The sequence below is a fragment of the Lissotriton helveticus genome, chromosome 1_1 (genome assembly GCF_964261635.1).
Source record: "Lissotriton helveticus chromosome 1_1, aLisHel1.1, whole genome shotgun sequence".
Lineage (NCBI taxonomy): Eukaryota > Metazoa > Chordata > Amphibia > Caudata > Salamandridae > Lissotriton > Lissotriton helveticus.
This window is the reverse complement of record NC_136057.1, coordinates 1,853,436,170-1,853,463,681: the sequence shown is the minus strand read 5'-3', so window position 1 is coordinate 1,853,463,681 and position 27,512 is coordinate 1,853,436,170. Positions and strand designations below refer to the sequence as shown.

At 46.1% G+C, this 27,512-nt stretch overlaps 1 protein-coding gene across 1 annotated transcript in view; it reads left to right on the top strand.

Annotated features, from left to right (window-relative positions):
• RNF2 (ring finger protein 2) overlaps positions 1–27,512 on the top strand; it is a 147,123-nt gene that overhangs the window by 107,303 nt on the left and 12,308 nt on the right. The window contains exon 7 of the mRNA XM_078641427.1: positions 23,751–23,922. Coding sequence (XP_078497553.1) covers positions 23,751–23,922 — 172 coding nt within the window. The remainder of the gene's footprint in view (positions 1–23,750; positions 23,923–27,512) is intronic.

Here is a 27,512-nt window from a genome sequence, read left to right as displayed (position 1 = left end):
ATACATTTATCCGCCATAGCGGCTTATCTTCAGAACAGGCAGCATCTCTCGGTTTTCAGGGTGCCTGCCATTAAAGTTTTTCTAGAAGGGCTGAAGCGGGTCACTCCTCCCAGGACCCTACCCGCTCCAGTATGGAATCTCAACGTGGTCCTCACTAGGTTGATGGGCCCACCTTTTGAGCCTCTGCATTCGTGTGAGGTTCAGTTCTTGACATGGAAAGTGGCTTTCCTCATTGCTATCACGTCTCTAAGACGTGTTAGTGAGCTCCAAGTGCTCACAATACAAGAGCCATTTATTCAAGTCCATTCAAACAGGGTAGTGCTTCGCACTAACCCCAAGTTCCTTCCAAAGGTGGTGTCACAGTTTCATGTCAATCAGACAATTGAACTGCCCGCATTCTTTCCTAACCCAGAAACAGTAGCGGAAAGAATGCTCCACACGCTAGACGTTAAAAGGGCATTAATGTACTACATTGACAGAACACAACACTTTAGAAAGACACAACAACTTTTCGTTGCCTTCTCAGCACCGCACAAAGGCAACCCCATTTCCAAAGCGGGAATAGCCAGGTGGATCGTTAAGTGTATTCAGATTTGCTATCAGAAGGCTAAACGCACTTTAACGGTCCCCCCCAGAGCGCACTCCACACGCAAGTTGGGGGCCTCCATGGCATTCCTAGGTAACATTCCTTTGGAAGACATTTGTAGAGCAGCCACGTGGGCTACACCACATACATTTACCAAACATTACTGTGTAGATGTGCACTCCAAACAGCAGGCAGCTGTAGGACAGGCTGTTCTCAAAACTCTTTTTCAAACTTCTGCAGCTGGCACGGGCGGCTGCCGCTAATGAGGGGACTGCTATGTAGTCTATGCAATAGATATGAATTTAGCAGCCCACATGCCTCGAACTGAATATGCTACTTACCAGTATGCATCTGTTCTTGGCATGTAGGGCTGCTAACATTCATATCGCCCACCCTCCTCCCCGGCGCCTGTAGCAGCTGCAGATTACTTCTTGCATTTCATCACTAGCATGGACATCATTTCTACTATCACACTCCATCTTTGCCACAATGACTAAAAACAATCTGGGGATGGAGTCGATGCCCATGCGCACTGTAGTCCAGGGGAGGAGCCACCTATCTCGTGATACTTCGAAGACTCTTCCAGGACAACAATGTGCAATCATCCGGACCCAACACTAGGCGGCGATCTATGCAATAGATATGAATGTTAGCAGCCCTAAATGCCAAGAACAGATGCATACTGGTAAGTAGCATATTCATTTCACCTGATTCGACTTTAAACTGTTTCAGTGCACCTCCAGTTCACGGGAATGCGCATGAGCAATTAATTGCATGTTTACGTGGGCTTTTGAGCACCACGAGCAACAGAGAACAACCCTCGGCGCTTGCATGCTTATTGTTCAAATAGTTTTGAGGCTGCTGCACATTCAGTTTACTCGTGTGCAAACCGCACAGTGGTTTAGGTACTGGTGTAGTGCTGCACACCGCTTACTTAAGACCTCAAGCCACAGACCTAAGCTTCCCTGTTCAATTCCACATTCAATCAACAGAATGTTTGAGTGTCCTGGTGTTAACTGGTTAGAACATCCAAGCTTCATTGAAAGCGGAAGTCTGAACCTGCAGTGCTGAGGTTTGAACCTGTGACTTGCAGAGCAGAACCATCAACCCACTGAGCTATCTTTCCAGACTTGTTCTGGTCTATTTTTCTTGGCTTATCTTCTATAACTCAACAGTTTTATTGGAGACTGGCTGACCACACACTGGCTGTCCTTTGCATGGATTTTGTAGGATTTCATGTTTTTTTTCTACATTGTCATTGCTACTGGCACAGTGCCTGTGCAAAGGGATCTTGCAAAACTGGAATCCGAAATAACGTTGTTTACTAGCTGCAATATTGTAAAAAGAATTACTTGAAAACTACTGTTTTTCGAGTTGATTCCTTCATAGCCCTGATCAGCAACTTCAGAGTTACCTTAGAAGGTTAATAAATGTTCTACGAAAGGGTATATGCAACTTATCAGCCATCGTGGGGCTGACTCTGTCTTTACCTCTTATGAGGTAAAGAAAATAAAGGTGGTCTTCTTAGGAAACAGTGACACATTTTGTTTATGGTCTTGGGAAGATGCAGTGGTGTAGCACCAAGCGCTGTAAACTAACTGTTAATGAAATGTCCCATGTGGCAATGAAATGTGTTATGCAGTAAAGCAAGGGTACAATGGGCCACGTAAACGAGACCTAGTTGATTTTCCAATGCTTTTTCTTGTTGATTCGAGTTCCATAAACAAAAGTGTAAGATCCTGGTACCAGCAGAAAGGAACACACAAGGCAGGTTGTAGGTAGGAGTTGAAGTTTATTATTCCTCAGCAAGAAGACCTCATCCAGGTCCCAGCCACTGGATTCACCAACTTTCCCTCAGCTCCTTCAAATCATTACATTCCAACCCCTCATGTAACTAGGATACCCACACAGAGAATACATTCTCCGGTTACCATGACACTGCAGCACAGCAAGCTACAGATGCTACACACCTCCCCCCTTTCCCAAAAAAACAGTGTATACAAAAATAAGAGGGATAGAAACAAGAGAGAAGAAAGAAAAATAAAAGGCAAGAGAGAAAATGAACTAAAACAAAATATCAAAACCCCCGTTTGCACTTACAACATATTGTACAAAGTCCTACACATTAATCATTTACTTTACAAAGTCCTTCAAAAAGGATGTTTTTTTTGACGATCCTAGAAGACAACCTGGGACGCACAACTTAATCATGGTTGTCATTACCCCGTACAGCGAATCAGAGAAGCACACCGGACCTTTTGTATGTAAAATTCTTCCCAGGTTCCAAATGTGATGATCTTGAGTCTTAATGGCATTCTTAAACACTTTGATAACACGAATGGGTTTGGTAAACTTGGCACGAAAACCAGGCAGTTTGATGACCACAATGTCACCAACACCCCAGTATCCATAGTGGCCTTTCTAGAGTCAAAATAGTATTTCCTTGCCAGGACTTTACCAACTTCACTTTCACGCCACTCGGTGTGTACATTCTTAGTTGACGACCCTTCCAAGTTTCCTACCTATGACGGCTCCACTAGAGTACCAGGAGATCTGCCTCTAAACAGAGCAAAAGGAGACTTACCAGTTGTACTGTGAGGAGTCAACCTATACATTTCCAATTTATTCCTTCTTCCAATTGAGACCACTGCCTTTGGGCAAAGCAATCTCCTCTTTCAAAACTCTGCTAAACTTTTCCACCATGCCATTGGTTTCAGGATGATAGAGGTAACACTTTGTGTCTGATACGCCGATTCTTTAAGAAAGTTTCCATCTCTCTTGAAACCAATTGAACACCATTGTCAGTTAAGATGGTGTCTGGATAACCATCCCTGGCCATGAGGTTCTCTAAAAACGCAGTCACATTTTTGATTATAATCCCACTCGTGAAGCAAACTTCAGGCCTTCTTAAAAACATGTCTATAACTACTATGAGAAACAGCTGTTGCTCTTCGGAATGAATGAGGCCAAGAATGTCCAAGGCTATTTCCATCCACGGTCCACGAGGTAAATCCCTGACCACCATAGGTTGTACTCTCACAACTTTGGACTTCTCACATAATGCACATGCCAAACAATCTCTAACCAGCCTTTCTACTTGCAAGTCCATGCCTGGCCATCAATCAGAGGAGTGAAGTCTCTCTTTGGTTTTGGACATCCCTAAATGAGAAAAATGCACCAAAAATATCAATTTACTAAGAAGTTTAAGAAGGGCCCCATTGTTCCAGAAAGCAAAAGATCATCACAAACTCCCAACTCATCTTTCACACCCCAATATTTTCCAGCTTCATCAGAGGCCTGTTTTTTGGAATGCCACACTTTATTCACCAAAAGCAACACTTCAGAAAGCAACGGATCAGAAGATAATTTTACACGCCACTGATCCTCAGAAACATTCTCCTCGGCCACAAAACAAACATGGACATCTCTCTCTTCAAAGTCTTCATCAGTCACACTCATCAACCGTCATGACTAATCTAGATAACGTGTCAGCTACACCATTTTCTATACCTGGTATGTATCTTATTTCAAAATCATATTCTTGCAAGGCAGTCACCCATTTGGTTATTCTGCCTGAAACAAGATCTATACCCTTCTTTGTGAAGATTTTGCAGTGAGGCTTGTGGTCTGTTTTGATCAGAAACTTGGTTCCCCACATAGATTTCTTAAGCTTTCTGATAGCCCAGAACACAGCCAAAGCTTCCTGCTCAATGACTGAATAGCAAGACTCTGCATCCTTCAACCTTCGTGACACAAATTTAATAATATTCATGCCCTCGTCACCTTGTTGTTGCAGACCTGCCCCCAAACATTAAAGACTTGCATTGGTGGTGATGATAGACACCTTTGAGGGGTCGATACTTTTAGGTTTCGGTACACAATTAAGCTTTTCTTTGAGAATTACAAACTTATTGTAGTACTCAATCATACCAAAAAACTTCAGAAGCTCTTCTCTGGAAGTAGGGGCACACATACGAGAGATGGTATCAACCAAATTAGATTTTGGCATGACCCCGTCACCGGAGATGAGGTAACCTAAATAATTAATGGTGGTGGTGGCAAATTGACACTTCTCAGACTTTATGGATTCGCATTGTCAAGTTTTTCAAGAAGAATACCAAGACAATGTTCCTTCATCCTTACCAAAGACAAGAATATCATCTTGGTATACACAGACGCCTTCCCAACCCATAAGAATCTTTTCCATGGCACGATGGGAAATGGATGCCGCAGATACTAAGCCAAACGGCATCCTCACAAACCTGAACGTGCCAAACGGCATTATAAAGGCTGTGTAATCTCTTGAAGACTTAACCAGTTCTATCTGGTGATCAGCCAAGGCAAAGTCAATTGTGCTAAAAACTTTGACCCCACCCGCAACATCAATGAATCCGATATATATGGAAGAGGATATCTATCTACAATGACACTCTTATTTAGTTGTCTTAAGCCTACACGAAGGCGAAGACTCCCATTGGCCTTACGGGCTGTGACTACTGGGGCCAACCACTCAGTACATTCACAGCCAAAGGTACACTCCTTACTTTGCAGCATGAAGGTTGAGAACCAGCGCATAAGAGTATTTCATGCTGAAAACCTCTGAGGCACCGAAGCTCTTCTCTGAACACATTGGAAAATCTCTGTTTGACTTGAGATTCAACACCACCCCCAATGAATGGAGGTCTCTTGGACCATGCTCGTCCTATCTTTCAACAGGATAGGTGTAGCACTACTTGGGTCAAGCATAATGCCCAAGTCACCTTGGTGAAACCAACTTATTATGCTGTCACCTTTTTCCGAGACATAAATCTTCCCAGACTTAGAACGTTGCTCATACTCAATTAAGCCTACAAAATAACCTCGCAAGGGTATTGGTTCTCCACCATACGCTAAAGGGTGTACGTCAGGTTTGAGTAAAGACGTCTTGTGAGCATGCTTATTTTGAAAAAAACACCTTGGAGATGATCGTAATTTTAGCACCTGAATCAAAGAGCACCTTGGTGGGTTCACCTTCCACAACAATGGTTTCAATAGGACAAAACTTGCGTTTAACATCAGTGTCAACTTGAACCACAATTTGCCCACACACGAAGTCCTCTTCAGCGTCCTCTGTTTCAACACTCTTTACATTAGTGGAAGTCAGCTTAGCCTTACCAACTATGGCACGGTGACCTCTTTTCTTACATTTGGATCAAACTACTTTTAATGCTGGACAAATCTTGCAATTTGCTAAATGCCCTGGTTTGTCACACCTGTAGCACTTGCGTGTAGTGCTCTTATTTCTCAATCCACTTCCCTCAACTTTAACTAAAGGTCTCTTAATTTCCTCTTTCACCACATGAACAGAAGACTGTCTCTTTTGATGGTATCCACACACTTCAAAGAGTGTTCTACTCTTTTGGCAACCTGTATTACCTCATCCAGGGAAGGTTCATCTCTCATCCAAAGTTCTTCTCTGATTCTCTCAACGTTACATCCTAACATAAATTGATCTCTAATTATTGAGATAGTCCTGCCTTGCTGCTCTTCCTCCCATGATGTTGAAGCTGCTGACTACACCAGTGTAAGATCTTGGTATCCGCAGAAAGGATCACACAAGGCCGGTTGTAGATAGAAGTTGAAGTTTATTCCTCAGCAAGAAGACCCCATCCAGGTCCCGGCCACTGGATCCACCAACTGTCCCTCAGCTCCTACAATTCATTTCATTCCAACCCCTCATGTAACTAGGATACCCACACAGAGAATACATTCGCTGGTTACCATGACACTGCAGCACATCAAGCTACATATGCCACAAAAAGTATCTTTTTTCCAATTAAAAATACGAACCATGAAAATATTGCATTAAAAAGAAATCACAGAACATTTGTCAATCTCATTTGTTTGATTCTGATTTGGTAGGTTGCCATCTTTTTCTTGTTTCGTCGTCCTGCTTTGTAGTAGTAACCTGCCGCCAGTGCATGATTTTTGTGAGAGTCTGTCACTGTGAAATGGTTTGCCCAATTTTGTGGTGCTTTTGTTAGGGATATCAATCTGTGAATTGTTTGGTGTTTCATTATATTTCCAGAGACTGAAAAGACCAATAGCAAACATACTGTTTTCGCTCACATTGTAGGGGAAGTGCAGGATGTTGAAATGCCCAGGCAGCGGCAGGATATTTAGTTGTCATTTTTTGTGTAGTGTGGACTCATCCACAATGTTCGATTAAACCCTAACTAACTAAAAAATATTGTAAAGAGGCTGGTGCCACAGGCATTAATTACTGTTTCACTTTTCACAGTAATCTGATGATACCCAGATCATGGGAACACTGCTGCGCCCTGATGGGTTTTCCTAAGTCTATGCCAGCCTGATTTGCTAGCTGCTTACAAGATACTGATTTTTGGGTTGTCGCGAAATTCAAGTTGAAAGCATGAAGAAGGTGAATTTCTTTGGTCAAAAGCCATTTTAGGATCGTAATTTTCGGTACCATAAACTCCTGCCTAAATATCAAACTAGCTCTGCAGCAGTATCTTAAAGTGAATGCAACACATTTGAAAGTGCAAAACATAAATACTCCATACCACACTTACAGCAAATGTTTAGCGCTGTTGGTGCTTATATTCAGATTTCCAGAGCTGTCGCAACTTGTCACCTCCGTGCTGGCACTGCTAACATCAGAGTCTGAACTATGTCAGTTTCGTCTCTGTCTGCATTTCTTATGGCCTGTTTAGGTCTCAGAGTGCAATCAGTGGCTGCTCATAGTTTGCTAAATTATTCAAGTTGTCTGACTCTCCAGTGACCCTATTCTGTCTCCATAGGTTCTGCATGGCTCATTTTAAGTCTCTTGATGTCGTCATTGTACCAATTTGTTTCTGCGGTATGATTCTGTTCACTGTAGCCGTTCCTCTGCTGGCCTTTAAGATCCAAAATGTAAGAAAAACTATTCATGAGGGTGCGTCTTGTTCCATCTAGACAGAGATCTGTTGGAAACGTTCACTGCCTAAAAGGCACTTTATAAGGTCACTCCACCATTTTCATTTTGGATTTAGCAAACCAGCTGCTCTTAGTTGATTCTGTGAATTACTCAAGCTTCGTCACCAAGATTCCTGCGTCTGTGTGGGTTTCAAACATTTGTAGATACTCGTGGGAGCACAAAGGAATCTCCAAGGGGTTGAAGGCTGTAGCTAAAATGATTGAAACATGCCCAGCCATTTCACATATCTCTTTGAAATCCAATAGCATTTTGCCACCACACAGTGCAAAATGGAATTTTAAAGGGGGAAATGAACCCTACTTGTGGGTGTTGGAAATGTTAATGTGAAAACAATAAAATGTATTTATCAGAATTTCGTTACAGTGGTCACACCTGTGCCACATAGTCCCTTACAATGTATTTACTTTCTAAATCTGTGTAAGGAGAGAGGAACACGCATTGGCTATTACTTCAAAATGCCGTATCATCCGCGCTCACCTTCGCCGTCACCACCAACACATCAGCTCACTTGAAATATTTGGCTTTGCACTTTCTAGTAACTAACTACTGTGTTTCACCAGATCAGGAAGATCGTTAAGGCTTTCTTTACTTACAGAAAATATTTCCTGAGTACCACTTGAAAACATCTAAATCGAAACTAAACAAATGAGCTCAGATTTAGTTTGTACTAAGTGTTCCTCATTTATCCTTCTAGATTTATTGAATGAAGTTTATGATGCATTTTAATAAATTGCCCCCTCCTTTTTTAGGTCTTGGACTAGGGAAGGCTGCGCTTGCACAGTCTCGCTCCGAGACTGTCTACAGTATGGGGGCTTGAACCCGCCCCTCTTCTCCATTGGCTGGCTTCCTAAACGGAGGCCAGCCATTGGAGGAGAGGGGCGTCACTCCGTTGAAGAAGGGATTCGGGGGGGGGGTTACTTTGTTTTCTTTCTCTCCTCTTCCCATTGGCTGGAATTTTACATTCCAGCCAATTGGAAGAGGAGAGAAAGAAAACCATGCCCCCGAATCCAAAAATGACGCTGCCTTCTCCGAGGCATTTCTGCTTCGCCTCGGAGAAAGATGGTTGGTGTTATGGCGTGGTCCGCTTTCCTGCGGGAGCTACGGAGGGTAAGTGCTTGTGCCTCTGTTCTCTGCTTGTGCCTCTGTTCTCTGCTTGTGCCTCTGTTCTCTGCTTGTGCCTCTGTTCTCTGCTTGTGCCTCTGTTCTCTGCTTGTGCCTCTTTTCTCTGCTTGTGCCTCTGTTCCCTGCTTGTGCCTCCGTTCCCTGCTTGTGCCTCCGTTCCCTGCTTGTGCCTCCGTTCCCTGCTTGTGCCTCCGTTCCCTGCTTGTGCCTCCGTTCCCTGCTTGTGCCTCCGTTCCCTGCTTGTGCCTCCGTTCCCTGCTTGTGCCTCCGTTCCCTGCTTGTGCCTCCGTTCCCTGCTTGTGCCTCCGTTCCCTGCTTGTGCCTCCGTTCCCTGCTTGTGCCTCCGTTCCCTGCTTGTAAACCTGTTACTTCAGTGAGCATCGTTTGCCCTCTGTGCTGTGATAGTTTCCTAGTAAACACTGGTGTTTATCAACCCGGCTATAGTGCCCGCAGAATCCTTGATCTGGGATGCACCAAAAAGCAACCCATTTGTTTTCTCGTATAAGACCCGTACTTTTCTCGTTGCTGCGACATAAAAGCGCTGCGAGGAGCAACTATCTTCACTTGCATAAATCAAAGAAAAGATGTCAAATGCGTCTCTACTACAGACGGTTGCTTCGAATCCAAGCAACGCACGCTACATGGCAGTGTGGTGCCCCCCCTTTTCTCTTGCTAGCATCGCTGCTGTGGGCGCGCAGAAAAGGTGAACGTTCCTTACCCTACTACAGTGCATGAGGGATAAAATAGCATCCGGCATGCTTCCGAGTCCCCAACACTGTGGTGAAGCAGCCCTTTCTCTTCATGGAGTGCTGCTATTTCCATCGAGCGCGGGAGAAAAGCAAACGTACACCGAAGACCGTTGTCCTTTGTCTTTGAAGCACCGGGTTGTCCTGGGTTACCAAATACTTCACAAAAAAAGCCCAATACATCAAAAATCCATTTAGGCAGCGCGAGTGAAGGATGATGCTCTCTGGTATCGATCTCTGGAATTAAAAGGGGAGGTCCTCAGATGTTTGGTTCCCTTCTTGCTCGCGGTGAATGTTTTGAATGAAACAGTAGTGCGCGTCCCTTGTTGGCGGGGCTCGGAAACAATGGAGAACGAAGGTTGCGCTGCGAAATTTTTGCTGCCTACGAGTGGCTGCGTCTCGACAGTCCCTCCCGACGAGCCTCCGTGCTCGGTTTCTCGTCAGCCGCCCATAGATGCGATTCACGGCGCCTCGTAACTATACCTCACACGCTCCGCGATAGAGCCCCAGACGCTGAGGAATGTTTGCACGAGGCTGAGCCGTGACGCCAGTCCTGGGAGCGCCCCACACCTGCATTCACCGTTCCCGGGATTCCGGACTTGGCATAGCATATCACCCAGTCTCATCCGAGGGGCACAGGGACGGCGGCGCCGGCTGCACGCGCGAGCGTGATGTAGCATTGATTAAACATGCACTTGGCACTTGCTGAAGAAAGGACGCCTGCAAGCCACCGTTCCAGACAGCCAGTTGCATAACAATGTGAGATTGCGCTGCCTATTCATTGTCATGCCAAGCACACTGTAATCCCATAACAACAGTGAACTTGCACCGATTGGAGGGTGGTGCCGAGTTGCTACACGTTCCCCGATGAAGGGTTGCCCAACACATTTTGTCGGTGGGGCGCCTATATCTGTCTGCTGTGTTGGCCATATTAATATTTTAGGAAATTATTAACGTATTTAATTGTGTTCTTGCGTTTTGATACCGTAAATGTCATGCCGCCGTGAATGCGTCATCTTTTTCCAAGTTGGTGAAGATATCACAATGTTCTAGTTTGCTCATTGGATTGTGCATTAAACACGCTTCCTAAGTGCATTTGATTGCATTTCATGAGACTGATAGCCCACATGTGATGCCCGAATTTTATGTTTGCATGCTATCACATGGAGTGGATTTTTTGGGGTAAATATTTTGCGTTGTACTACGTTCAGGGTTGACTATTTTGATCTTAAAGCCATAGGGGAAACTGAAAAATCATCGATTGGGTTAACATGCCAGCTATGGTAATGAATCCCACCCCGTCACATTGATGATTTAATTTGTCTAATTGCTGAATGGAAATTTATATCTTGAGGTGGTACGGCCAGTGCTTTAAATGGAAGGTAATAATGTGGACTGACCACATGAATTTTTTTTTTTTTTCCAGAGAGTCTGCCAATATTTCTCAACAGTAGTATAGCATAGTTAATACGGGCACTTCTCGCTAGGGAACAGATTACTGTGGGATATTGAGTGCCTGCACATTTATATATTCTTTTTAAGCTCTAGGTACTGCATTCCGAATGTTTTTGCATTGTTCCTGTTTTTCTCTATTGCATAATCTCTAGTGTTGTCCCGTGAGAACTGATACAGTAAACTAAAGAATTGTAGGCTATTTTAATGGCGAATCAAAGCCCAGTGAATCTTCTAAGGGAACCCTTCACCTTATTTACAGCGTACACTGCAATGTACTTTTTGCTTAACAGTTGGCCTTTTAAACACCCTCTCGCCTTGCAGTTTCTCTCGAATTGTTGGGATGCCATTGCAATGCGTTAGACTTCGTTTTTAGGTCTCGGACTAGCGACGGATACGCTTGCGCAGTCTCGCTCTGAGACTTTATGTCTACAGTAGGGGGGCTTGAACCCGCCCCTCTTCTCCATTGGCTGGCTTCCTAAACGGAGGCCAGCCATTGGAGGAGAGGGGTGTCACTCCGTTGAAGACAGGATTCGGGGGGGGGTGTTTTTTTACTTTCTTTCTGTTTTCTTTCTCTCCTCTTCCCATTGGCTGGAATTTTACATTCCAGCCAATGGGAAGAGGAGAGAAAGAAAACCACGCCCGAATCCGAAAATGACGCTCCTTTCTCCGAGGCATTTCTGCTTCGCCTCGGAGAAAGATGGTTGGTGTTATGGCGTGGTCCGCTTTCCTGCCGGAGCTACCGAGGGTAAGTGCTTGTGCTTCTGTTCCCTGCTTGTGCTTCTGTTCCCTGCTTGTGCCTCTGTTCCCTGCTTGTGCCTCTGTTCCCTGCTTGTGCCTCTGTTCCCTGCTTGTGCCTCTGTTCCCTGCTTGTGCCTCTGTTCCCTGCTTGTGCCTCTGTTCCCTGCTTGTGCCTCTGTTCCCTGCTTGTGCCTCTGTTCCCTGCTTGTGCCTCTGTTCCCTGCTTGTGCCTCTGTTCCCTGCTTGTGCCTCTGTTCCCTGCTTGTGCCTCTGATCCCTGCTTGTGATCTGGGTTTCGTGCCTCTGATCCCTGCTTGTGATCCAGTTTTCGTGCCTCTGTTCGGTTTTGGTGCCTCTGTTTGGTTTTGGTGCCTCTGTTTGGTTTTGGTGCCTCTGTTTGGTTTTGGTGCCTCTGTTTGGTTTTGGTGCCTCTGTTTGGTTTTGGTGCCTCTGTTTGGTTTTGGTGCCTCTGTTCCCTGCCTGGGCCTCTGCTCCCTGCTTGGGCCTCTGTTCCCTGCTTGGGCCTCTGTTCCCTGCTTGGGCCTCTGTTCCCTGCTTGGGCCTCTGTTCCCTGCTTGGGCCTCTGTTCCCTGCTTGGGCCTCTGTTCCCTGCTTGGGCCTCTGTTCCCTGCTTGGGCCTCTGTTCCCTGCTTGGGCCTCTGTTCCCTGCTTGGGCCTCTGTTCCCTGCTTGGGCCTCTGTTCCCTGCTTGGGCCTCTGTTCCCTGCTCGTGTGTCTGTTCCCTGCTTGTGATCCGGTTGTTCGTGCCTCTGTTCCCTGGGGCGTTACTGGGCAGAGAGTTGTGTGTGTGTGTGTGGCTCTGTGTGTGTGCGCGTGTGTGTGTGGCTCTGTGTGTGTGTGTATGGCTCTGTGTGTGTGTGTGTGTGTCTCTGTGTGTGTGGCTCTGTGTGTGTGTGTGTGTGTGTGGCTCTCTGTGTGTGTGTGTGTGTGTGTGTGTGCGAAGCTCTGTGTGTGTCTGTGTGTGTGGGTCTGTCTGTGTGTGTGTGTGTGGCTCTGTCTCTGTGTGTGTGGCTCTGTGTTTGTGGCTCTGTGTGTGTGTGGCTCTGTCTGTGTGTGTGTGTGGCTCTGTCTGTGTGTGTGGCTCTGTCTGTGTGTGTGGCTCTGTCTGTGTGTGTGGCTCTGTCTGTGTGTGTGGCTCTGTCTGTGTGTGTGGCTCTGTCTGTGTGTGTGTGGCTCTGTCTGTGTGTGTGTGGCTCTGAGTGTGTGTGGCTCTGAGTGTGTGTGGCTCTGAGTGTGTGTGGCTCTGAGTGTGTGTGGCTCTGAGTGTGTGTGGCTCTGAGTGTGTGTGGCTCTGAGTGTGTGTGGCTCTGAGTGTGTGTGGCTCTGAGTGTGTGTGGCTCTGAGTGTGTGTGGCTCTGAGTGTGTGCGGCTCTGAGTGTGTGCGGCTCTGAGTGTGTGCGGCTCTGAGTGTGTGCGGCTCTGAGTGTGTGCGGCTCTGAGTGTGTGCGGCTCTGAGTGTGTGCGGCTCTGAGTGTGTGCGGCTCTGAGTGTGTGCGGCTCTGAGTGTGTGCGGCTCTGAGTGTGTGCGGCTCTGAGTGTGTGCGGCTCTGAGTGTGTGCGGCTCTGAGTGTGTGCGGCTCTGAGTGTGTGCGGCTCTGAGTGTGTGCGGCTCTGAGTGTGTGCGGCTCTGAGTGTGTGCGGCTCTGAGTGTGTGCGGCTCTGAGTGTGTGCGGCTCTGAGTGTGTGCGGCTCTGAGTGTGTGCGGCTCTGAGTGTGTGCGGCTCTGAGTGTGTGCGGCTCTGAGTGTGTGTTTGGCTCTGTGGTGTGTGTGTGTGTGTGTGCGTGTGTGGCTCTGTGGTGTGTGTGTGTGCGTGTGTGGCTCTGTGGTGTGTGTGTGTGTGCGTGTGTGGCTCTGTGGTGTGTGTGTGTGTGTGTGTGCGTGTGTGGCTCTGTGGTGTGTGTGTGTGTGTGTGTGCGTGTGTGGCTCTGTGGTGTGTGTGTGTGTGTGTGTGTGTGCGTGGCTCTGTGGTGTGTGTGTGTGTGCGTGTGTGGCTCTGTGGTGTGTGTGTGTGTGTGTGTGTGTGTGCGTGTGTGGCTCTGTGGTGTGTGCGGCTCTGAGTGTGTGCGGCTCTGTGGTGTGTGCGGCTCTGTGGTGTGTGTGTTTGGCTCTGTGGTGTGTGTGTGTGTGTTTGGCTCTGTGGTGTGTGTGTGTGTGTTTGGCTCTGTGGTGTGTGTGTGTGTGTTTGGCTCTGTGGTGTGTGTGTGTGTGTTTGGCTCTGAGGTGTGTGTGGCTCTGTGGTGTGTGTGGCTCTGTGGTGTGTGTGGCGCTGAGGTGTGTGTGGCTCTGTGGTGTGTGTGGCTCTGTGGTGTGTGTGGCTCTGAGGTGTGTGTGGCTCTGAGGTGTGTGTGGCTCTGAGGTGTGTGTGGCTCTGAGGTGTGTGTGTGTGTGTGTGCGTGTGTGGCTCTGTGGTGTGTGTGTGTGTGTGTGTGCGTGTGTGGCTCTGTGGTGTGTGTGTGTGTGTGTGCGTGGCTCTGTGGTGTGTGTGTGTGTGTGTGTGTGTGCGTGTGTGGCTCTGTGGTGTGTGTGTGTGTGTGTGTGTGTGTGTGTGCGTGTGTGGCTCTGTGGTGTGTGCGGCTCTGAGTGTGTGCGGCTCTGAGTGTGTGCGGCTCTGTGGTGTGTGCGGCTCTGTGGTGTGTGCGGCTCTGTGGTGTGTGTGTGTGTGTTTGGCTCTGTGGTGTGTGTGTGTGTGTTTGGCTCTGTGGTGTGTGTGTGTGTGTTTGGCTCTGTGGTGTGTGTGTGTGTGTTTGGCTCTGAGGTGTGTGTGGCTCTGTGGTGTGTGTGGCTCTGAGGTGTGTGTGGCTCTGAGGTGTGTGTGGCTCTGTGGTGTGTGTGCGTGTGTGGCTCTGAGGTGTGTGTGTGTGTGTGTGTGTGCGTGTGTGGCTCTGTGGTGTGTGTGTGTGTGTGCGTGTGTGGCTCTGTGGGGTGTGTGTGTGTGTGTGTGTGTGTGCGTGTGTGGCTCTGTGGGGTGTGTGTGTGTGTGTGCGCGTGTGTGGCTCTGTGGTGTGTGTGGCTCTGAGGTGGCGTGTGGTGTGCGTGTGTGTGGCTCTGGTGTGCGGCTCTGTGGTGTGTGTGTGTGTGTGTGTGTGTGTGTGTGTGCGTGGCTCTGTGGTGTGTGTGTGTGTGTGTGTGTGTGGCTCTGTGGTGTGTGTGTGTGTGTGTGTGTGTGTGTGGCTCGGTGGTGTGTGTGTGTGTGGCTCGGTGGTGTGTGTGTGTGTGGCTCTGTGGTGTGTGTGTGTGTGCGCGTGTGTGGCTCGGTGGTGTGTGTGGCTCTGAGGTGGCGTGTGGTGTGCGTGTGTGGCGCTGGTGTGCGGCTCTGTGGTGTGTGTGCGTGCGTGTGTGGCTCTGTGGTGTGTGTGCATGTGTGGCTCTGTGGTGTGTGTGTGTGTGTGCGCGTGTGTGGCTCTGTGGTGTGTGTGTGTGTGTGTGCGTGTGTGGCTCTGGTGTGTGTGTGTGGCTCTGTGGTGTGTGTGCGTGTGTGGCTCTGTGGTGTGTGTGCGGCTCTGTTTGTTTGGCTCTGTCGTGTGTGTGTGTGGCTCTCGGTGTGTGTGTGTGTGTGGCTCTGTGTCCGCTAATGCTCTCTTCTACTACTCTCTAATGCTCACCTATTGCCATTGTAAATGACAATACCATTTATTTCTGTTTTTAAAAAAATAAAATGAAATAAAATCCCTTTTGCAATGCCAACAGCTCTAACTTTAACAAAGCCGAGACCATTGCATTGTAAATACTTGTTTTAATTGGCTGGGACAATTTAGGTAATACGTTGGCATGGGATCTCCTACTGACTAATCTGGGTTTTTTAATGGGTTGGTTTTATTTAACTGTAAATCCCCGTTCCCTTTGGAGAACCTTGGAATGGAACTCCTCAAAAATGTTTCATTTGCTTATTAACTTTTTGATATCTGCAATTATTAATTTTCTCAAAATGCCCCATGCAATATGGCTGCCACTGAGTGGATGGGATCCCGACCCATCTAAGGAAGGTCTGCTGTAGTTGTTTCGACACTCCGCTCCCCTTCTCCTTTCCATTTTTAGGTTTCGAAAGTGCATTCGCTGTCGCTTGCAAGACATAGCAAAACTAGAATGGGCTTGCAGCCCGTCTGTTGATTATCATTTGTTTTCTTCATTGTCAGTCTCATTTCCTTACTTCTCATTGGTCTTAGTGGGCCGGTTTCACTTTCTTCTTGTATGTTTGTCCCTTTCCTGCATCTTGGACCAAGTACTGATTAATTGCTTTATTAGTGTCCTTCCGCTGCTTACGCTTGGATGGAGGTACTATTCTAGGTCTCGCCTACAGGCAGCGCGCATGTGCTGTCGCTTGTAACAATCTATTGTTTCTTAAAACTCTAAAAGGGGCCTCCCATTATTTACCACTGATTGGCTTCATCACTCATTTCCTTGCTCCTCATTGGTTAGAGCATGCAGACTTCCCTTTCTCTTTGGTTGTTTGTCCCTTTTTCAGAGGAGCGCAGACCAGGCACTGATTAATGTATTTATCGTGTAATTCCCCTGCTCGCACTTGAGGTATTTTTAGGTCTCGCCCTTTTCCATTGCGAAGCAATGGGAAATGGGGGAGAATTCATGTGCTCCATCGGATAGTCAAACTACCGCTTTTCTCCGTGGCGTTTTCTTCAAGTGCACGTACAGGCACGCGCATGCACGCGCATTTGGCCCATACACTTTCATGGCCATCTGTTCCTGTTCCTAATGGCCCTCCCCCAGCACAGAGCGCGCATCGCGGCCGCACAGCACATCAAAGGGCTTCTCCCAGCGTGTGCTGTGCGGCTTCTCCTCCCCTAATTATGTGGCCGGCCGTACTTGTGATTCCTGATTAGCAGCTTCTTTCTCTTTCTTTTCCCTCTCACACACTTTGTAAGCAGGGGCAGGAAGTGCTCAGCCAGACGTTTACATAAACAACCCTTTACAAACTCTGCATTTCATCCCCTCCTGCGCCTGCCCTCAGACATACTTCTATTTATGTATTTCTTTATTTATTATATGTTAAAAGCGCTAACATTACCATCACGGTAATTTATTATATGTTAAAAGCGCTAACATTACCATCACGGTATCAGAGCGCTGTACGGCGGTCGCAGTCAAGTTAAACCCCCGTTACTCGAAAGTATTACAGGCACAACACTCTTTTTGACACGAACACACGTTGTGTCCGTCTGTGACACGTATGTGTTGTGGGTCCCCAGCAAACAGACCCATGGTGCGTACTTACTGTGTACCTCTCACACACATACAGGTTACCAAGACACTCGGGGCTCTGTGGTGATAAATGTGTTTTATTCTCTCAGAAACAGCCCTTGAAACACTTCGAAAACCGGCGCCTCCGTTTGTACATGAAACACACAGTACTTGGTTTAATGCTGCGCACCCGAGTTTGTGTCCATGGGTAAGGCGCACATGTTCCAAAGAGCCACACATGTTTTATAAGCACATGCTTAGTATCCTAATAATGACAGTTCGTAAGTAGAGTATTTCACTCCGAGATATAATGTGCACATGCTCGTGAAAACACCGTGCACGCTTCTGGGTACACCCGGTCCTCTATTTATGATATCTGCACGACGAATAAGTGGGCACCAGATCGTGGTGGTATGCAGCGGTCCGCCTCGCTGAGATTTAATATAGATTTTGTAAGGCTTGTTTTCGCATGTTATCCTCTGCTCTGCCTATTGACTTTTCTCTTCCCCTTTTCAATACCCTTTTCTAGGTTATATAATTTGTCTTGAATTATGGGTTTGTCTTTCGGGTTTCTCGTTTTCTCCCTCTCACGCTATTTCCTCATCCCTTCGTTTCTAACTTCTCTTTCAACATTTCCTACCTATTTTCTTCCATTTTGTTTGCTCTCATTCTTTCTCTCCCCATTTCCCCCTGATACAGTCACTATTTTGGTCTCATTTTGTCGTTGTTCCAAAATGTATTACATGTTTTGAACCACTAATTCCCTTCAGTCTTTCTTCCTCAATTTTGTTTCTCTCTTGCCGTTTTTGGTTTGGCTTGACAGCGCAGCTGCCTGTGTACCTATGGTTACAAATTGATATATCATACATAAAGGGGGGTTTGGCTCAACGTAAAGTAGTTTAGCATGGCTCAACTCATGCAATTGGCTGTTTGCTACACAATTTAATTTATTTTGGTGTGCTTGCATTGCAGTGCATGAGTAGGTAGCATTTGCAATGCAATAGGTCTCGCATTTGCAAGAGTTTGAGCTATTGGCATTGTAAGTGGCAATGCCTTTTATTTATGTTTTGGTTTTCAAATAGATAAATAAAAGGCATTGTCATTTATAATGACAATAGCTTAAACTCTTGCAGATGCGAGACCTATTGCATTGCAAATGCTTGTTTTTCTTCTTCCTCCACCAGCGCTTGTTCTGCAATTGCTTATTCCTGAAGCAGTCCACGAGAGTGCATATTTTATCTAGCAGTCTCCATTGTGTTCTTAGCATCCATCCCCCATTTTGCTTGTAAGCATGGTGTACTGTGAAATTCCTACCTCTACGTTGATTATATACATATAGTGGGAACTCGTTCAGCTGAACACTACTTTACTTTGCAAATAGTGTGTGTAAGGTGTCAGTGATGTCCAGATTTTTTTAATGCGTTTTTATACAGCACGGACTTTACCCGAAGGTGTCAGAGCGCTTCACAGTAGGAACGTTAATGATACGTGAGGAGAAAATGACAAGTGAGCATGTTACAAAAGCACATTTTAAGTTACATGTGGCTATAGTGACAATTGTGCAAGTATCAAGAGCAAATAAAATACAAGAGGTAGCAAACAGGCTTGAGCTTTGAGGCACCGACGGACAGAGCGGGGCCTCGTGAAACCTGAGCACGGTCCAGGTGAGGTGAGGTCCAGTCCCCGGTCTATCTGGATGTGCTTGTGCATCCACCGACCAGGGGGATCAGTTTTGCGGCAGGTTGTATTTATTCCAACCTATGTTATATTGTTTTACACCACGTTTAAAAGCAGTAGCATTATACTAAGAGCAGAGGCCCTGATGAAAGCCGGGGGACTTTTTTGCCCCGATTGGCAGAAACATGTTGGCCTTATTTAACGACAGTGCAAACTTTTGTTTGCACTGCGTATTCACTTATTCAACAACCATCAATGATCAGCCGTCCATAAGTGCCTATAGACTCAACCTTGCTCCTTGTACAACTCCGTGGGTTAATGGTCTCGATGATCAAGGGACCATCCACGTGTTATTGGAGAGCCAGATGATAAGACTGATCACAAAGTTAATTTTGATGGTGATCCACTCACGAACTTTTGGGCTTGAGTAAATCGGCACTCTATGCACGGTAGTTCATGCACTCAGACTCATTGTGATTTTGTACTCTACGTTGTAGGCTATCCTGGTTGACTAGGGCACTGACTCCTTAGTGGCTACAGTTATTGGAGTCCAGGATATTACCAAACTGAGTGTGGTTTTAGACCCCCCTTTGTTCTCTTTTTGTATCACGTATTCATTTGGGGACCCAAACTAGGAGTGGTCTTTAAATATTTGTATGTCCCTTTGACCCTCTCCCCTCCCTTGTTTGTTATTGATTTATTACAACAGACAAGTGTGTCTTACAGATCATCCAGGAGGGCTAATCTCTTCCTTTCATTTCTTTTCCTCCTACTATACTGCTGAATCAGGATTGGCTGGCGGGGGATCACTTAAAGCTGCTCCAAGAGGAAGTTATGGCTCTTTTGGCCAAAGGAGCTATAGAAAGAATTCCAGTGTCAGAAGTGGGCAGCGGCTGTTATTCCCACTGCTTCCTGATTCCGAAGAACTACTAGGGGCTTCGGCCCATTTTGGATCTTCGGACCGTCAATCTCTTCCTCAAAAAGGAGAAATTCAAAATGCTCACATTGTTTCAGGTCTTGTCTGCTTTAGACCAAGGAGACTGGATGGTGGCGTTGGGCCTGCAGGATGCGTATTTTCACATTCCCATCCTGCCGGGCTACAGACGTTACCTGCTGTTCGAGGTAGGCCACAAGCACTTTCAGTTTACTGTGCTCCCCTTCGGCCTTACCAGTGCCCCTCGGGTGTTCACCAAGGTGATGGCGGAGGTTGCAGCTCATCTGCGCATGTTAGTGGTTTCAGTCTTCCCCTATCTCGACGGCTGGCTGTTGAAGGCGTCCTCGTCCCAGGCAGTCGTCTCCCACCTTCAGACTACGGTGGACCTCCTGCATCCGCTGGGGTTCTCTATAAACGTACCAAAGTCATACCTGACACCTTCTCAGATGCTCCTTTTCATCTGAGCTGTTCTGGACACAGTGCAGTTTCGGGCTTATCCTCCCAAGCAGCGAGTCTATGATATTTCGGTTATGATTCAGATATGTCAGCCTCTATTCTGGATTTCGGCGAGGTCGACACTGAAGCTGTTGGGCCTCATGGCCTCCTGCATCCTTGTTGGTAAGACACGCGAGATGGTATGCGGGCTCTGCAGTGGGATTTGAAGTTCCAATGGGCACAGCACCAGGGAAATCTCATCGACGTGGTTCAGATCTCGGAAGGTGGTGGTAAACGAGATTGGGTCAAAGCAGGATGTATGACATTACAACGCATGCTTTTACATTGCATGCCTTTACAACGTAAGTATTACAACGCAGTCCATTACAACGCATATTGCTTTGGGGTGCTGGATAGTGAATAGTTTAATTTACTATTCCAACTCCAGTCCCCGTGGACACTAGGGAAGGTTATTGGATAGTAAATTAACCTATTCCCTATCCTAGAGCGCCCCCCAGAGCAATGCGTTGTAATAGTTTGCGTTGTAATGGTTGCGTTGTAAAGGCTCTGCGATGTAAAAGTTGCGTTGTAAAGATTGTTTACCGTCAAAGCAGACCTCTCTCCCTTCCCCAACCAGATTTCACAATTGTGACGGATGCGTCACTTCTGGGATCAGGTGGCCACTTGTGAGAGATGGAGATCAGAGGTTACCAGTCTTAGTAGGAGACGGGGCTCCACATAAACTTGTTGGAGCTCCGAGCGATTTGCTTGGCATTGAAAGCATTTCCTCCCTCTGTCAAGGGGAAGTTGGTGCATGTGTTCACGGACAGCACCACCGCCATGTGGTACTGCAACAAGCAAGGCGGGGTGAGGGTCATGGACCCTTTGTTGAGGGGCCCTGCGTCTCTGGGCATGGCTGGAAGAGCAGGGCATAACCCTGGTAGTTCAACACCTGGCAGGTTCTCTGAACGCCAAGGCAGACTATCTCAGCCGTTGATGCCAGCGGATCATGAATTGCATTTCCAGATGGAGGTGGTGCAAGGTCTCTTTCAGCAGTGGGGAGAACCTTGGTTAGATTTGTTCGCCTCCGAAGAGAACGTGCAATGTCAGCAGTACTGCGTGCTGGAGCTTCCAAGGCGGCTATCCCTTGGCGACACGTTTCATCGCAAGTGGAGCTCAGGCCTGTTGTACGCCTTTCTGCCCATACCACTGCTGCCCATGGTTTTGAAGATCAGGAGCGACCAAACCCAAGTCATCCTTGTGGCGCCTGACTGGGCAAGGAGAGTCTGGTATCCAGAGCTTCTGACCATGAATGTCGATCCTCCCATCAGGCTGCCCCTTCGGGTGGATCTTCGGTTGCTGCTTCAGGGGAGGGTTCTCCACCCGAATCTGTCAACTCCATGCGTGGAGATTGAGTGGTGGCAGTTGATGGCTTTTGACCTTCGTGCCGAATTCTGTAATGTTATTCTGGCAGTCAGGCGACCCTCCACTAAGGCGGTATACGCCTGCTGTTGGCCGAAATTTGTATTATACTGTACAGAAAGGTCTATTGACCCTCTTTCTGCTCCTCTTTCTACTGTCCTTTTGTTCATTCTTACCCTTGCCCAGCCGGGCTCTGCTTTGAGAACTCTCAAGGGTTATCGTTCAGCTCTGTCTGCTTTTTGCAGCTGCCAGACCATCCTTCCCTTCCCTCTTTACATTTCCTATTGTAAATAGATTTTTGAAAAGGTGGTTCATTTATTTCCACCTACACCCTTTGTCATGCCTCAGTGGGACCTTAATTTGATCCTCACTTATCTGATGTGTGCTCCTTTCCAGCCTTTGCACAATTGTCCCCTCCGCCTGTTGACCATCAAAACAGCCTTCTCAATGGCGATTACATCGGCCCGGAGGGTGAGTGAGTTGCAGGCGTTATCCTGCTTGCCTCCTTATCTGATGTCCTATCCGGACACGGTGGTGCTTCGCACCATGGCTTCATTTTTACCTACGGTTGTGACCCCATTCCATCTGGGTCAGTCCATTACTTTGCCCACCTTCTTTACTCCCCCACATCCCTCTAAGGAAGAGGAGCGTCTCCACCAGCTGGACCCAAAAAGAACGTTGTCCTTCTTCCTTGACTGCACAAGAGAGTTCTGGGTGGATGACCAACACTTTGTGGGGTATGTGGGAGCAAAGAAGGGAAAGACAGTGCAGAAAAGAACCACCTCTTGCTGGGTTGTTCTCTGCATTAAAATCTGTTATGCCTTGGCGAAGAAGCAGCCCCCTGAGGGATTAAGGGCCCACTCCACCAGGGGAAAGGCTGCGACTACAGCCATGGCTCGGGGTGTCCTAGTCTAAGACATCTGTCAGGCAGGGATGTGGGCATCATTGCACACGTTCGCAAAACATTATTGCCTTGATAGTCAAGTGCGCTGGGACGGGCACTTAGCCCGCTCAGTCCTGCAAGACTTTTTAGTCTAGACCATGAGTCCGCAACCCACCGCCGGGATGGAATGGCTTGAGTACCTGATTCAAAGGTAAGGAATCTGCAACTAGAAGTCTCTATCAGATGAACAAGTTACTTGCCTTCGGTAACGCATTATCTGGTAGAGACTCTATCTAGCTGCAGATTCCTTACAGCCCCACCCATGCCTCCCCACTTTGCGGACTGATGTTGTAAGACTAGTGTTTCTCTCCTTTCAGGGCCATAGTTTTGCACACGTTTACGTCAGTCACTTCGTGGCTCTGCACTTCTGGCGTGGAAAAAGAAAAAGTACTGACGTCCGTGCGCCTGGGTGGCACCTATGTAGGCAGCCTGAAGTCACCACCGACACTATCAACGTCGCGCGGAGCCGAATGGAGACACCCAATGTCATGCGCAAGGGGTATTGCTCAGCAAAAGTTTCCGGATCCAGCCTGACACCTGGGAAAGTCAAAGGTAAGGAATGGGCAGCTAGATAGTCTCTACCAGATAATGCGTTACCGAAGATAAGTAACTTGTTCTTCAACACTATCAAGAGATGAAAAGGTGCTAAGACAGCACAACTTGCTGCAGCTTGCAGTTTTAATAGCATAGGAAATCTGCCTTCTCGATTGTGTCATGCATTGTACGTTTTGGATTGATATCCCATGAGTCAATCTTGCTGTGCCTATAGTTAACGCAATTTGAATTACCTTCACTGGATTATGCAAAGCTTGTGAATGTAAAAACGCTTCATGTAGCAAAACTATTGATATTGGCAAGTATCGCTTTTGTTCTTTACTTCGTTCTGTCATTAGAAAGCATACAAATCGATAGACGTCTAGAGCTCGCTGCAATATGCTGGGCTGCTGCTGCAAAAACTTTACCGCTGATCTTATTGGAATTTTAAATGTTTCAGTGTGCACCTATATTCACACTTCGTGTAAACTTTCTTAGGTAGATTCCGTTTCTTAAATGGACACATGGTCATTATTTGTAGAGCACGGTTAAACTTTCCTTCCCTCTGGTGATTCTCATCTTGGTATCCAGACTATTGAGACGATCCTTACTGGTGAATACGTTACTTCCCTGTGGAAGTGAAATTACAATGTGTTTCTTTCAAAAGAGACTATGCTGGGCACCCAGTTGCACCTTTTCTGAAGTAGATTTGTTATCAAGGTATATAAAAACTGAAACTGGTGTTAAAGGATGCTTATATACGCGATAATGGATCACTGCTAGAACGGACATTTCTCGAGAGAGGTTTTTGTAGTGCTGCTAGAATGTTCTGGTGTGCAGGTCTGTTATTCTAAAAGCATTCAATCAAATGTATGATGAACAGACTACAGAGGGTTTTTCCAGGATGTTTCTCTTTTTGGCTATTTTCTGAAGGTAGTTGATTTGGTGATTCATTTATTTATTTGCAGATACATTAAAACTTCAGGCAATGCAACTGTGGATCACTTATCCAAGTATCTTGCTGTCAGGCTGGCATTGGAGGAGTTACGGAATAAGGGAGAATCCAATCAGATGAGTCTCGACACAGCCAGCGAGAAGCAGTACACCATTTACATTGCCACAGCCAATGGACAGTTCACTGTGAGTAGTCTTGGCACCAAGTTGTCTTTGCTTTACTAATAAACTTGCCGATTTTTTAGATAGGTTAGTTGAATTATAGGTTCTGCTGAGATAATTAAACCTTTTGCTGCATGTCTTCCTAAGCTACAAATTTTTTAAATGTGTTGGTAGAGTAGGCAGATTTAGAAAAAATTTCGAATTTCTTTTTTGGGTTGGTAAATATGAAATTGGTAATTCTACCCCTAGAATTCTTCCAAGATGGTCAAGTTTGGTTCTGCTTTGTCAGTTTGTTTTTATTTTGAAAGACTTTATTAAGTTTTTCAATTTACAGAAGAATAACAATATAGTTATTTTTTACATTACATCGGTTAAGTGGTGCAGGTGGGTAATGGCCCGCAAGGTAGTGTCCCAACAAAGTAATGTTTAATACATCAGCTTTTTCTGTGGAACATATAAAAAAACTAAACAGAACAAACAGTATATATACCCTTCCTAGTCAGTCGAGATAGCCACGCTCTAGTTCAAGTTACACAATAATATAGTATATATATTATTAAGGCAGAGACTTTGAGAGCAGTAATCAAAGCTGTATTACAATTAAATTACCAGGGATAACGCATAATGTAAATGTAAATGTCCAGTATTTGTAAAGCGTGAACAATTACCTGAAGGTGTCAAGACCCCTGCTGCCAGAGCCGGGGATCGAACCGTGATCCCCAGCGTCAGTCGCCCTGCCCACTGCTCCACACCTCCTTCCATAATTTCAGGGAGTTTTGCCTTAATTTGTACTTAATTCCTTAAAGGCTAGGATTAGAGCATCCAATTCGATAGAAAATTGATGAGTACGTAGTCCTCTGCGCTCTTCTTCATGCAAGGTAGTGTTCTCACCTTCCGACTAGTAAATCACATTACCCCTCTACCTTGCAGACATGGTAATCTTGAGGCCTTCCAATAAAACATCTGAAACAAAAGGAGCCAGGCCCATAAGGACAGGTGGGAAGGCTGGACCTTATCTTAAGCAAAAACACCAAAAACTTTGCCTATCCACCTACATTTAGATCCACTTTTATGGAAAGTTGAAAACGCTCACTGTCAAATTCAACAAGGTACTTTTATTTATACCAAACAATTTTTCAAATTTATCAAAGTTTGTCGAAGGAGGTACATCAAAACACACAAAGACACTTGTCTATTATACATATTTACACTCTACAAAAATACGTGACATGTGATCAATAACTAATAATAATTTTTTACAACAAAACAGAACAATATTGACATGTGTAAAAACGAAATCTACAAGTCTAGTGAATGAACAAAGCATAAAAAATAGTAAAGTAAGAAAGGAGTACAGACAATTTATGAATAATTCTGCCACCAGCAATTGCTGGTCAAAAGGACTAATTTCCAATGTTATCCTTTCTAACTAGCCGACGCGTTTCGAATCCAGTAAACGATTTTCTGGAGTCTCATCAGGGCGCAATTAGTCTGTCTGTTGAGAACAATTGAAAAGAGAAAGGAGTATAAATTATTTTAACTTATAGACTCGCCTTCCCAATGTGTGACACTCATACTGGAGTGGAACCTACCGGAATTAAAGACGAAGTTGATTCAGGGGACAGAGCACGCTGAGTCTGGCTGTGTGGGACTGGGCATCTGGGGGTGCAGTCAAAGAAAAACAGTGGGCCACCTGAAAAAATCGGAGCGATAAGCAAATACCCTCATGTGTATTTGCGCACAACGTTTAAGTGATATATAAGCAAAATACCTTCAATGATTTGGGGAGGCCCTGGCGGCAATCGCCGTTCTAGCTTGGTGTCCTGTCTAATTTCCTCGGGGGAAAGGGATCGTAGGCGCTAAAAGCAAGAGAAAACGAGAAAAAGGTTTTGGTGTATTTTCTTTTTGTAAAAAGTAAATAAACCCCTAGACATCGGGTTTTAGCTCGTGGCATACCTTTTATTTGCACCATTAGCGAGTGGCTTCGTCGCGTGTCAAGCTTGCAGAAAATGTAATCCTCTCAGGTCAGTTTGGTTAAAACTTCGGCTGTAAGTAAAGCGGGACAGCAATGTTTATAAGATTCTTTGGGCGCGCGTGTGTCATTCGACTAAGCTAAAAACTGCAGATTCCGCGTACCTGTATCAGCCTCAGTCCCAGTCTACGGTGTTCTGCACGTGAACAAAGCAGAACCCGGAAGTATTGGCCTGGATAAATGACTCACTGGGGTAGCGGTTGCTTATGGGAAATGTAGTTTGTCTGAACGAGTGCCGGTTGCACAAAACCAGAAACGGAATTTGCGCAAATAAATTGAGGGTTGCACCGCTTGAGTATCTAGTGCAGGAATTGATCGAAAAAGGCAGATAGAGACGAGCAGAGCCGCCCAGGCCGCTGCGTGGCGTCAAGGCAATGGTGCTGTTACAATCTAGCAATTTCGGATAAACTATTAAGCCCCTTCTGTACACTATTAAACTTGAGGATCAAATATGCTTCTTTTTTGAGAAGCATTTTGTCCACATCTACAATGCGATTTGAAGGGCGGATGGTGTGTAGCACAGTCCATCTCAGGTCATTTTCATCATGTTTCGCTGTTAGGAAATGTTCGACCATTGGAGCAGTCATGATCTTATTTTTTATTCGTGACCTTTGTTGACATATCCGGGTATTAACCTGTTGCGTAGTTTTGCCAATGTAAATCTTTTCGCAAGGGCATTGGACTAGATAAACCACATTTTTGGTCTTGCAGTTTGAAAATTCTGTATGCTTCCATCTGGTGTCGCCCTGTTGGAACTCACTACCCTCGATTGTGTTAGGGCATACCACACAGGTGCCACACTTATGGTGCCCTGTGATTGGTTTTAAGTTCCATTGACTCAATAAGTCGTTCTTCTTTTTTGGTAGGGATACATCAGCCCTCATAATTTGTTCGCCTATATTTTGATTTTTCTTGTAAGCGAACAAGGGGCGTGGAAAAGGGCATTCAAGGTTGTCCAATAAATGCCAATTACTCAACACCGATTTCCTTAGCTTGTGAGTATCAGGTCCAAACGTAGTGACACAGACCAGTCTCTCTAATGTGGGTTTGGGTCGAACTTGTAGTAGGGTTTCTCGAGGAGTAAAGCGCGCTCTTTTACAGGAGTGCTTTAATAGCTTTTTCGGATACCCTCTTTCTTTCATTTCATTGCTAAAGACGTGTGCATTGGACGAAAAGTCTTCCACGTCGGTACAATTTCTCCTGATGCGCAATAATTGTCCATACGGGAGATTAGACTTCAAGTTACGGGGATGCGCGCTCTTGTAATGCAGGATAGTATTTCTATCCGTATCTTTTTTATGAAGGGAAGATTTTAAAGCCCCTCTATTGCATGTTATTTCCACATCCAAGAAAGTCATCTTTTTATTGCTGTGTGCGATTGAAAACTTGATGTCTTCATGTCTGTTGTTCAACCAATCGTGGAAAGCCAACAAGCTGGTCTGGCTCCCCTGCCACAGGAGCCAGACATCATCAATATATCGGTACCACTGCACAATATGTTGCTTATATGGGTTGTTTGTTTCGATAAATCGTTCCTCATATTGCGCCATATATAATACGGCCATTTCCGGAGCATAAGGGC